We start from the raw sequence: 12662 nt of genomic DNA, 5'->3' as shown, positions 1-12662 counted from the left end.
CGTTTTTCGTTAATATGACGTTATTTGCTCTTGAGCAAATAATAATAATTAGTATTTTAATTTGAAGATATCTGTTTGTAGGAGTTTGACGTCGATATCAGATCGGTTTGTCATTAACCCCAGACTTAATTACAATATCCATTTAACTGATGAAGATATATCCTATTTTGCTTTATTTAACGACTTTATATTAAAATTGAATATATTATTATAAGCCCGAATTTATCTTCCAATGTTATCCTCCACTTGCTTCAAATAAGTTCGAATTCATCGCAAAATGAAAACAAGACAAGTTTTTTGAATTACATTCCTTTTCGAGTCACGTGACGTGACGTTCATGTGCCATTTGAAGTTTTCAATCAGCTTCTGCGGTCGGAGAAGTTCTTCGAGAGAACTCCATCACAAAATAACGCTGATCGCTCTCACTGGGACCTGACACCCACATTCAAAAATCATAGAACATCATTAACCTAGTTCCCAATGTTTATAGCGATTTAAAATGTTATGTCTGCTCTGTACGTGTTCATTATAATATTTTATTGTGCCTTTATTTGTAGGGCGGAAGAAAGTATTAGCTGCGTGTGATAATACAAAGAATTATAACATTGTATTAGGTAGGAACTGGTTTGCACCGTTGTTCCAAAAAAATAATGTTGATAGAATTTCTGGAACTAAGACAGGGTTTATTGTATTAAACTGTTCTTGATACCTAAAAGAGTCGCTGCTTACTTTCTGAATAATTCTAATTTTACACCCTAAGGTCGTCTTACAGAGAATACCTAAGGCATTAAGTTCGCCTCTGTACATGTTGTGTATAAAGGATAAATAAGAAGAAAAAATATTTTTTTTCACAATTGTTTCACGTTAATTGAAAATCATCGGTTTTCCCGTAAAAGAGGAAAAAATATCCATACAACCTTACATACAAACTTTCGCGTTTATAATATTAGTAGGATTCGTTTTCCTTCACACGGACAAGATATCATTTAGTCTGAAACACATCAATTCAAGATATACAATAAATAACAAACAATAGTCCATTCTTTTATCTCCACATCTATCCACTTTAACAATTTAAACGATTTCGTTTTGAACCACTTGAGAACGAGATTACCGCAGTTAACTGGTGCTTTTGACTGTTATCTGTAGATAAAACTGAGTGGCCGACGTTGTTAGAGGATGATTTAACTGGTAGACGTAGATACGGTAATTGTTCGCTATTTAGTCAGACATTTTGGTGTTACGTGAGGTTTTTAACGTTAAGGCTAGATAGTAGAACCCTTTTTTTATAAAGCGGGGTAATCCTCATGGACACCCACCTCGTCGAGACAGTCGAAATCAAAGGTTTTTATTTCAAATCGGCCGTTTTCCAGGCTCTTTCAAAACGTTACAATAATGACTCTAGTTGCGCGGTTCCAAAGTGTCATTCTTATGGAGAAGAACCGGCAAGAAACTCCAGAGAACGGGTAGGTAGTGTCAGACTCTTACTGACTAAACCTGAACCGCTGTGCTACGTCATCCGCGTTTTTGTGTCGGTGTATGGCAATGCGTTGCAATCCTTCATACAACATAGTAGAGCCCCTGATTGATGCATAACCTGATGACAGAGATTTTAATCCTCCTCATAGGTATCTGAAATAATCAAAGCTCCCTTGAAAACATCTCAAGTCTTCTGGTTTTCTCACGATGGTGAAAATTTGTATGTAATTTACAAATCAATTAGAAAGTCATTGATACGTGCCGGTATTCGAATCTACGACCTTTGACTCGGCATGCCAATGTCTGACCGCTGCACTCACTGCTGATGCAATTATTTCTGGTATACGAGTCCTAATTCAAGTGCGAATAGGAATCATTTGTATCGAAGTGGAAAGCAAATGCGTCCCGTCTAACGACGTTGGTACTGGCATTTTCTAATTTATGAGAACGAAGCGCCAACGAAATTTGTAACATTGTCCAAGTGATTCACGATTGACGTTGTTTTTGCAAGTTGTAGATTTCGGGGGTCGGTCAGAGTTTATCTAAGGGATCGATATTTCCTAACGTTTGGCGAAAATTGGATCGAACGTGTATGATAACAATTCAGTAAAAGAAGGATAAAAAAAACCAGTGACATAATATACCTACTATTTTATAACTTTCACACTCTATTACGAGTCCTAGACAACCGACAAACGTACTGATATTTTGAAATACATAAATAATATGGAAGTATTGCAACCAGACAGAAAAAAACATCGTCTTCACACACTAACATTTGTTCTCGACGGAAAAGTATAGATGCTACCAGATCTGAAAGGATTTAAATCAACTTAAACTGCCCATGGTTTACCCAGAGTTTGAACGTAGTATTGCCATGCTATCAGTCGTCTGAGATGATCGACGCCCTAGCATTGGCCTCCGCAATACTCCTCATACTATTAGATCTTAAAGTATATTTTTTTGAACAAGCAACATGCGTTACGCAAAGTTGAGCTAGGCCGAGACCTATGTCCAGCAGTTGATAATTGATATATTACCTACTCTAAATCTATTAAACGTGTATTAACAGTGGTTTCTCTCGTCTTCCTCAGGGTAGTCCCCACGGATCAGTGATGTCTTGCCAGTCGCTCGCCGCTCGCGCGTTCGCCGAGCCCGATAAGGACGCCATGACTCACTGCAGCAGCTTCCACAGGTGAGGAGTTGAGGAGGTTTGATAAGGATACTTGTATTGACGAAATGTAAGAAAAAAGGTCTTGTAAAGGTTCTAAGGGCCAGAATCTCTACAGGTTTTTAGAAGGACTAGCCAAATTTGAACAACACTTTATTAAATGATGCAACGCGGTTTACTCACGCGCATTTATCCTGATTGCCCGACTAGTTTCGGGCCTCCCCCGATAAATACTTGTGAGTAAACCGTTGCATCATTTAAAACATAAATATACGAATGTCGTTTAATGTACCCTTAAAAAGTGAAGAGGCGCATTACATTATCATGTATCCAACTCGCTTACTCAGTAACCGCAGATTCCTGGAATTCTCACATAAGAAATGATCCCCATATTAAATATGAGTACAAAATATAAATGTTAATCGTATGCTTCCAGATCGGTGCGGTTCAGTTCGGACTCCCGCGGTTCGACCAGGACCAGCAATGACCCGGACAACAAACGGGATACGCCTGGTAAGATCCACTTATCTTCGGTGGGGGGGGGGGGTTAGTTAGTGTATTAATGCAGTAGTAGTATTCTGACACTCCCTTCTGCTCAACCCAAAGGGTAAGTCATTAATGATGATAATGATTTCCCAACAGAAAAAGTGAGAAGATATTTTTGCAATTGATTACCCATCTTAAGAAGAGCACGACTCTTTTTCATTCATTTTGTAAATCCTATGTTCATATAATCCACATGTCTTAAAAGTTTTATACCTACTTATAAATGTAATAAGCAAGTTGTATTAGAAAACTCGCTCCTCAAAGGTTGTATATTATGATTCCAGGCAAACATCCCGCATTGTTCTCAACTTGTCTCGAAAACATTGTTGTACCAAACAGCTTTGTGTACGCCAAACATAAAAATGTTGTTCCTATACACTCGGATTGATAGGGCTTGCTTTTGATATGAAAGTACAGTCGGCAAGGAAAGTCTTAGAACGGTATTTGAGGCACTTAACAATGTTACATCGCGATATTTAGCAATATATGCTCCCATTGTGGCACCATGTAACTATTTCTTCTTGTAGTATCCTGTACTTATGTGTCTGCAAAAAAGAATATTTTATTAAATTATAATCGCAAAAATGTAAATTAAATAAAAATTTCAAATATGCGAATGAAATTCCTCTTCGACAAGTGACGTGACTTTGACTTGTCAGTTCAATACATTTGAGGGATTCGTCAGAGTAAGCGATCGTAGACTATGAATCTTGTCTATAGACTAGTCAAAAGTGAAAAGAAAAATGAATACAATAATGTGTTAAATTAAAATCATAAAACAGCCAACTTTGACAGCGGCACTTTTGATGTTGACTGTACCTCGCTTAAGTGGAATGTAACTGTGTTTAAAAAGATTTTGATGCTGTATTTTTCAAACAATACGGATTTATTTGGTACAGTATATTATTTATGGCAGGTCAAATTTAACCTTACTAACATTTTAGAAGAATATAATGGCAAAGCCCTATGTGAAGATTTTATAATTACTAACAATTGCCCGCGACTTCGTCCGCGTGGTAAATAGGAGGTTAGGTTATAGATCACTAATTTGCAAGAAAATAATAAATGCGACTATCTTTCAAGTTGGAGCAAAATACACACGGTCTGAAAATTTGATTGAAATCGGGAAAGAAGTTTAGGGAGTCCATCGCGGACAAACAACGTGACATGTAATTTACATATATTTAGATATAATAATTATTAATTCCAGGGTCCATATCGCTGACGGCACTATCGGTGACCCCGGTGACGTCACAGACCTCCGCTATGAGCCAATCAGCGCCCTCCGCCTCGGCCTATGACGTCGACGATACGGTGAGCAAAACAATCTTAATGTGATCCAAAATGTTTGCAGATTCTATCCTAGGGGGAAAGGGTTACCGTGGCCCTGGTACACGAAGGGCAAAGGAAGGAACATGGGTGGGTTTTAGTCAGTAGAAGTCTGACACTCCCTTCCGCTCAACCCAAAACGGAGGGATTCATTTGATGATTTTTCAGCCGAAGAAGAAAAAGGTTTAATCTTAGTAAAGGGAAGTTTGTCCAAGACATGTTTTATGTTAAGATTTTAAAGGCCTTCTCTAATGGGGAGGGGATTAAGGGGTGACTAGCCTGGAGTGACAACTATCGACAGCGCCAGGTATAAATAAATAAATAAAACAAATAAATCTATATTATTACCAAAAGGATCACACTTTTTACATTTTGAGGGTCATGGCTATGTGGACGAGAGCATAAATACACTTGATACTTTGACTACAAACCTGATTCCACCCATTTGAGGATCCTACAAGCTTGTTGCGAAACACAGGGACTTCCGAAATGTATCATGATTATCATTATCGTATTTGGCTCAGTTTTAAAAAGTCATTTCATTTCTTTTTTCCCACGTTGTTCAGTTAAAAAGTAATCGTAAAGTAATTAATCAAAATGCAATCGTCTCAGTAGTTTTGGCGTGATAGCGAGACAAAGAGAGACAGAGATACTTTCGCATTTATAATATTATAGTATGGATTTACTTAACTGCTTTTCATACTAGCGTGTGTTTCGTTGAATTATTGAAGGTTTAATTTGTTTCTCTGGCAGTCGATCCCGCCGCTGGCGTCGTGCCGCTTCCCGAAGCTGGAGGAGTGCGCGCACTTCCACTACGAGCGCGTGGCGCTGGGCGGGCTCAGCGTCGAGAGCCTGCCCGCAGACGACTCCTGCCAGGACCCCGACAACGAAGGTACGACCCTTAGGACTTGACATGATGTACAGGGGTAGGGTATGTGACGGAAAGAAGATAAATAGCTCGTCAGACATTTGGATGACTGCACGGATACCCGAGTGGTTGAGGTCACCACGCCAAACTCACTGGGCGCGTCGTGTCGCGGGTTCGATCTCTGCGTAGGACAAGCATTTGTGTGATCTACAAGTCCTTGTTCTGAGTCTGGGTGTCTTTGTGCATGTGAGTTGTATTTTTGTAAACCCCCCGCGACACAAATATTAAATTCCTTAGTGTGGGAGTCGTTTAAAAAAAAAAGATAGATTTCCAAAAAGTGTTGGAAAAGTAATTTTTCTTTTAACTACAAAAAAGTCCAGACAGATTTCGATTTAGTGGTATGTATTTTACTTTTAACTCGTGAACAAAAAATAAGTGTAAAAAAAGCAACGTCCGCACTAAGGAATTAAATCCTTGTATCTCGAAAGTTTCACAAACATTCAAGTCACATGCACAAAGATACCCAGACTCAGGACAAGCATTCGTGGATCACTGACTGCTATAATGTGGTTGTCTGCCTATAATGTTGGTTCGATTCCAGCCCCGAAACAAATGTTTTATGATGAGCACGATGATTTTTACTTTGTCTGTATATATGTATGTATTCACAAATATATAAGTACGTTGATCGCTTGCCTAGAACTCATAATACAAGCTGTGCTTAGTTTGAGACTAGATGGCGTTGTGTAATCCTTCACGTTGCCCTACCGCCAGGCTGGGTGTCGCTGCAGGTCCGCTCGCACGTGTCGGGCGGCTGCGAGGAGGACGCGGGGCGCGCGCTGTGCGGCAGCTGGTCCGGGGCCTGCGACCTGCGCGACTGGACCCTCACCAGGAACAAGCACAACTTCCTGCAGCTGGATGACATGCTGCACAGGTACCTAGGAGATGGAAACCATCACTACTAGCGCCACCTTGAACAATACCACGACTAGACACTAGCACTAAAAACTACTACCACCTGCCACCACCAATCCCACTTTTACCAGTCAACACCAACAATACCAGTCACTACCCCTATTTTCACCACCACCGTGATTAATATCGACACCAATAACCACCACTACTATCGCCAGATGACACCACTACCACCACCTGTCACCACCAACTCCACTTCCTCCGAAAAAACACCACTAGTACCGCAGCCTGACACCAATACCACTACCAACGCCACGATCAAAATAACATCACCGCGATCAAAATCAACACCACAACCAATATCACCAACACAGTCACCTTTTATCATCAACCCCACTTGCACTACCACCTTGACCAATACCAATACCAGTATTGAGTTGGTAGTACGCCACCACTAACAATTCTACCACAACATGACTGACCACTGCCACCACCACTACCACCACCACCACCAACACCACAACACCACCTTTCACAACAACGAGTCGACACAAAAACCATGATCGCCACAATTTTTCTCATAATAACCCATCAATCCCACTCGCCCCCAGATGCATCTACGACCGCAAGGTGTCCGGCCTGCCCAACCTCAGCGAGAAGATCCCGGCCGCCCTCGCCAAGTCCCCGGCGGAGTACCAGCGCCTCATAGCGGACTACGTGCACCATCTGTCCATCATCGCGGACGACTCCATCAACTGCGGCCCAGTGCTCAACTGGCTGCAGATGGACAATAAAGGTCGGTTGGGTAGACTTGGAGAGGTTTCATTTACATTTTTTTTTAATATAGGCTGTTTTAGATCCTGTTGCTGGGCTTAACTTATATTGGGAACTAGCTGTTGCCCGCGACTTCGTCCACGTGCTTAGAATTTTCCCCGTTTTTTCCACATTTTCCATTGTATCTTTGCTCCTATTAGTCGCAGCGTGATGTTATGTAGCCTATAGCCTTCCTTGATAAAAGGTCTATTCAACACAAAAAGTTTTTTTCAATTCTAACCAGTAGTTCCTGAGATTAGCGCGGTCAAACAAACAAACACTCTTCAGCTTTATATATTGGTATAGATTTAGCGAAAACAGCAAAATTTCGTCTTTACGTGTTCGTCTTCAAATGGAGTTTAAATAAAAAGATGTTATGAAATGACGCGTAGCTAAGGTGATTTTCACAGATTCACGTCAAAGATTGAAAATGAGCGCTGCGACACTGTCTAGCATAGGATCGATGCATATGCTGAGCGAGGACCACCCCGCGTGCTTGTGGCGCATATTTTCTCGTACCTTGTTCCTTTGTATTTATATTTGCATGTCTGTTTAGTGTCCTATATGCGTCATAACCGCGAATAAATGCTTTCTTTCTTTCCTTCTAAGGCCTCGCACCAAGCCGGGTAAAAAAACTCGCATTTTATTAGTAAATTTTGTATTTAACTTAAATATACTGACGAAAAACGGAACCCTAGCTTTTGGTAGTTTTTTTTTTATTCGTAAATCTTACAGGCTATAATAGTATGTATATAATTTTTATTCGCTCTTAGGGTCGTACAATTGTTGAAATGTGGCTGTGCAAAATAGGACTGTGTATATAAAACGCTATGGTATGACAAAATAATATTATTCCTCGCAGGTCACAAACTGCTGGTGGCCAACGAGGACTCCTCATCCATCAACACGCCCGCCGTCGCAGCGGCGTACTCCGTCAGGAAATATGTGTCGCAGGTATGTTTATAATAATACTAGCTGTTGTCAACGACTTGGACTTGGACTTCGGTTAAGCGGTGGTTCTCATTATTTTTAAATAAACAATATTTCTGTCAAATTTCAAAGCCTCGTAAAACCTTTGACCCCCATTACATCTCATTAAAATCAAAATACCCAAAAAAAGCTGTGCACGCTGCTGTGCTGTGTGTCCTTTTTATAAATATGCGATATTATGGCTTAAGCCAAATATCAAACAAGTCGTAGATCATTCAAATAAAAAGTTTCATAAAAAAATTGAGCCTTGAAAAATGAACACCATTCTTCTTATCGTATGTTTGATGTACAAACTGGCGTCAGAGTTTAAATAGCAACGGTATTCAAAATTTACAGTTATACTACTGAAAGTAAATAAACGGATAGCAGATTGTTTGATTAAACCGCTCACACCAAACCCTCCGAGAGCGAAAATCATTTGTGTGATCCACGAATGCTTGTCCTGAGTCTGGGTGTCTTTGTTCATGTGACTTGAATGTTTGTGAAAACTTCTGCGACACGAGAATTTAAACTCCTTAATGCGAGTGTCGTTTAAAGCAACATATATTTTACACTGTATGTACTATGAATATCAGAATTATCAGAAAATTACATATTAAAACAGTTGCTGGAATTTAGACCTGCAACTATGTGCATAATAATTCAATCTTTGAAACCCTAGTTCACATAAATACTTAGACCTTTGTTTAGTCCTAGCTACCGCATTAGGTTAAGTAACCTGTAATGGTAGATTAGTGTGATAATTAAATAATTAAAAATATACAAATGAATCACTTCTGCAATTCCATGGTGTACAATAAAGAATATTCCATTATTTATAATATTTAGAATTCAAATTCTAACATGTGTATTTGTTACAGGCGCGAGATGAAATCAGTTTCGAAGTAGGCGATATGATATCGATCATTGATATGCCAGGTAAGCATCTATTTTATTATGTATTATGATTTTATATAGATATGTTGCAAAAACTGTGTTAGTCGGTTAATTAAATTTAAATTATTCACTGTAGTCACAGACATTTAGAAATTGACTGAATGTTATAAAAAGGGATTTATATTTTTTTTTAAGTTGTAGATTTTTTTGTGAAATCTTTTATATTTTGTGTCATATTTTTAATTTGAATTTTGATAGGATTGTGAAATCATTACATTAACATCTGTATGCAAGAACAATACTTGTCTGAGTGCAATTTTGAAGTTTTATTTTTCTATATATCTAATGTGAAAATAATAAAGACAGACTTGTTCACGTTATATTTGTTTTGTACTTGTATCTATTTTCATATAAAAATGTTAAACATAGCATTACAAGATGCTTTGCTATGCGTTGTTCCTGAATACGGCTATCACTCAACTACTCAATTAGTAGTTTCATTAACAATCCTATATCACTAAAGTGGGGGCGTGAGTTTGGCCGGATCAGAGGAGGTAGACGGATAAAACTAAACGCGTTGTTTATTATATATGTGTAAATTAAAAGCATGAGTTGTTCGAGCACAGGTTAAGTTACAATTGATACTGTCGGTCCGAGGATGGGTGAGCTTTATGTCATAACGAGTTTCTTCGTGTTTCGGATGACGTTTTAAATTGTGGTTCCCTGCTGTTATTCATACATCTTTGACAGTCATTAAGGCTAGTTGGAAGTTGGAATGTCAGACAACCTGTTTTACTTAGGGGTATTGTGTTATCTAGGTAACTGGGTTGAAGGGGGCAGATACTTAGCTGTATCTAGTAAGACTGAAAGCCTGCTAAAGTTCTGAAAAATGTATGCTGATGCATGCAGACTGGTTGTCAGACTTTCTAGCTTCTAAATACCCCGTAACGACTAACAAATCTGTATAAATAATAGCTAGGATTCACAATTTAATGTGCTCTTGGAAAGTCGAAGGAACTCACGGTCATTCATCCACGGTTCGACCGTATCAAGTGCAGCTTAACCCGTTATCGCCTTACTTGTGCAGTTGTAGTTTAGTCACGATTGAGACAAGATGATGGCTAGTTTTATCCGCCTCCCTCCCTCCGCTCGGGCCTCCCCCCCCCCCCCGCGAGTCTGACCCGCCATCACCCGCAAGTGCTGCTAGGCCCGCAGGAGTCGGTGTGGTGGCGAGGCAAGCGCGGCTTCCGCGTGGGCTTCTTCCCGCACCACTGCGTGGCCGTCATCGGGGACAAGGTGCCGCGACACATGACGCAGCCGCCGCCCATCGTCGGGTGAGTTCATGTCTTATATGTAGATACAGTTACCGGCACGGATCTTGAGCGCTGACCTTCACCTGCGCAGAAATGATTGTTTGTGTCCCTTTTGCGGTATGAAGTGAGGCGCGGGGCGGACTACAGTGCAGTGATTGTCCCGCAGCGCATCGCGTCATAATGTAGCCGACATGAGTGGTTGAAATTATTTTACGATGCGCAAAGCGATCTCCACTCTTCCGCCGAGCGCTCAAGTTCTGTGCCGGTAACTATACTACTGCTGCTGTGTTTGTGTAATGTTATATACAGGTTTTGGTACTACGCCATCTAGTAGCAGATTCGGCGAAGCTTGGTATATGTACTGTTAAGTTGTTGCCCGCGGGCCCGCTTGATACAAATCGAAAATGATCCCACAAAAGTAGTAAATCGGGATAAAAATCTGTCATTTGTGTTAATCCTGGTTATAACGTATCTATGTAACAAGTTTCGTCTAAAGCAATTCAGTAGATTTTGTGTCAAATAGGAACAAACATCCATCCATACATTCAAACATTTTCGTTTATAATATTAAAGTAGGGTTCCACAAGTTTTGACATAAGGCCCTGTGAGTGGTCAACTATAAATGTCTTATGTCTGTGTCTTATGTCTGTTAAATACGTCAATATTATTGATATACTATTTTAAATACACCCAAACACAAAGCGACTCACAGCCTCCGTTATAGCTGTAAAGGCAACAAACCACTAAACGAACAGGTCTCCTTTTTCAATCGCAACCAAAAAATCTCTAATACTCTTTAATTTTCCCCTATAGCTCAGTGGCCGTGGCCCCTATAAAGCCGGTTCTCCGCAAGCACGGCAAGCTGATCTCCCTGTTTCGGAGCTTCATCCTGTCGCGACCCTCCCGGCGCAGTCTCAAGCAGCAGGGCATACTCCGGGAGAGGGTCTTCGGCTGTGACCTTGGGGAGCATCTGTTGAACTGCGGGCATGAGGGTGAGTTTGTCTTCGGAATGTGGAAAAGTGGGTTTATGAAGTATTTTTGAAGTAAAACTGCCTTATTATTTGAATTCCGCTGTATTATTGTCCAGTTATCTCATTAACTGGACGATAATTTAATGGAAGTCCGTTACAATATTGCGTCACATATCTCTACCAACCGGTTTTTTTTATATTTTATATTTTGTCAGTTTATAAACAAATCAATCAAAAATTAGCGAAGGTAATAAATTAGCAGATTCGTTCTCTCGCTTTCCCCTTATCCCATGAAAAAGAGTAGAGTCTTTCATGCAGCCCTAAGTCTGTTTACTGCGCAGTGCCCGCGGTGCTGGTGGAGTGCTGCGCGGCCATCGAGGCGCGCGGCGCGGTGGACGGCGTGTACCGGCTGTCGGGCGGCGCGGGGCTCACGCAGCGCCTGCGCGCCGCCTTCGACGCGGGCGCCGCGCCCGACCTGGCGGCGCCCGCCACGCTGCGGGACCCGCACGCCGTGCCCTCGCTGCTCAAGATGTACTTCCGGTCAGTAGATTCACCTATTACAGTTCAATAGGGATGATAACAATTTTTTTTTGCAGTGTCCGTCTTGTAGTTTTTTTGTATAATAATGGATACGTATTTTTTTATTTGTCCCACAAACGTAAATTGACCAAATTACAGTGAATGAAACTTACGCGTGACGTCACGATTATGTATAAATTTTACCATATCGTTACGTCACAAGCCCCCTCTCCTAAACTTTAAAGCAGTTAATCTTTGTCAATTCTAGTTTTCCTGAAAAAGGAAAAAATACGTGTCCCATACTTTTCAATTATCTAACTGAGGGACTAATGAGATTTTTTCTTTTTGTACCCAGTCATCATCCCTATTCTGAGCATTTCATAGAGCTTAGTCGTCTATTTTGTCAGTAGATTAGACTGTTGGACTTAGGAAATACAAAACCGGGTTCACGCAAACCGAAAAACCGACTAAAATCGACTAAATCGTGGTTTCTTAGGTTTACGCGAATATTTGACATTGAAATTAAACTAATTTTACGGATTTTATCGCGTTTTAATTTTTGGAGGTTGCAACCTTTGCAGGTATCATGGTCAAGTGACCAACCTGCAATGGTGTCGAAACGTCGGGAACTAAAATCTAAAATTAAACCGCGATAAAATCCCAAAAAGTGGTTTTATTTCAATCGACTAAATCGGTTATTCGATAAGATAAGATATATTTATTTGTAAGAATTATGGTAATTGAGATGTTACAAAAATTTTCGCTCCATAATATTCTGCCGTTTCCGGCGACTTTATTTATATCAATTTCTCGGTCAGACAACTCTAATAAAGATGAAAAAAGTGGCTTGCACAATAGGCTTGACAATAGAA

At 40.3% G+C, this 12662-nt stretch overlaps 1 protein-coding gene across 6 annotated transcripts in view; it reads left to right on the top strand.

The window, feature by feature from the left end:
* Positions 1–12662, top strand: part of LOC113498986 (GTPase-activating protein CdGAPr) — a 157996-nt gene that overhangs the window by 129303 nt on the left and 16031 nt on the right. For 4 of the 6 annotated variants that reach the window (XM_026879280.1, XM_026879277.1, XM_026879279.1 and 1 more), the window contains exons 2-12: positions 2574–2674; positions 3087–3163; positions 4407–4510; positions 5279–5417; positions 6168–6327; positions 6920–7104; positions 7984–8075; positions 8972–9029; positions 10186–10321; positions 11114–11292; positions 11613–11811. In XM_026879280.1, coding sequence (XP_026735081.1) covers positions 2595–2674; positions 3087–3163; positions 4407–4510; positions 5279–5417; positions 6168–6327; positions 6920–7104; positions 7984–8075; positions 8972–9029; positions 10186–10321; positions 11114–11292; positions 11613–11811 — 1409 coding nt within the window. In that variant the 5' untranslated portion in view covers positions 2574–2594. The remainder of the gene's footprint in view (positions 1–2573; positions 2675–3086; positions 3164–4406; positions 4511–5278; positions 5418–6167; positions 6328–6919; positions 7105–7983; positions 8076–8971; positions 9030–10185; positions 10322–11113; positions 11293–11612; positions 11812–12662) is intronic. The other 2 variants (XM_026879278.1, XM_026879282.1) reach the window with 1 other exon arrangement.

Source organism: Trichoplusia ni, chromosome 11, assembly GCF_003590095.1.
Source record: "Trichoplusia ni isolate ovarian cell line Hi5 chromosome 11, tn1, whole genome shotgun sequence".
Classification (NCBI taxonomy): domain Eukaryota; kingdom Metazoa; phylum Arthropoda; class Insecta; order Lepidoptera; family Noctuidae; genus Trichoplusia; species Trichoplusia ni.
This window is presented reverse-complemented; position numbering and strand designations above follow the sequence as displayed.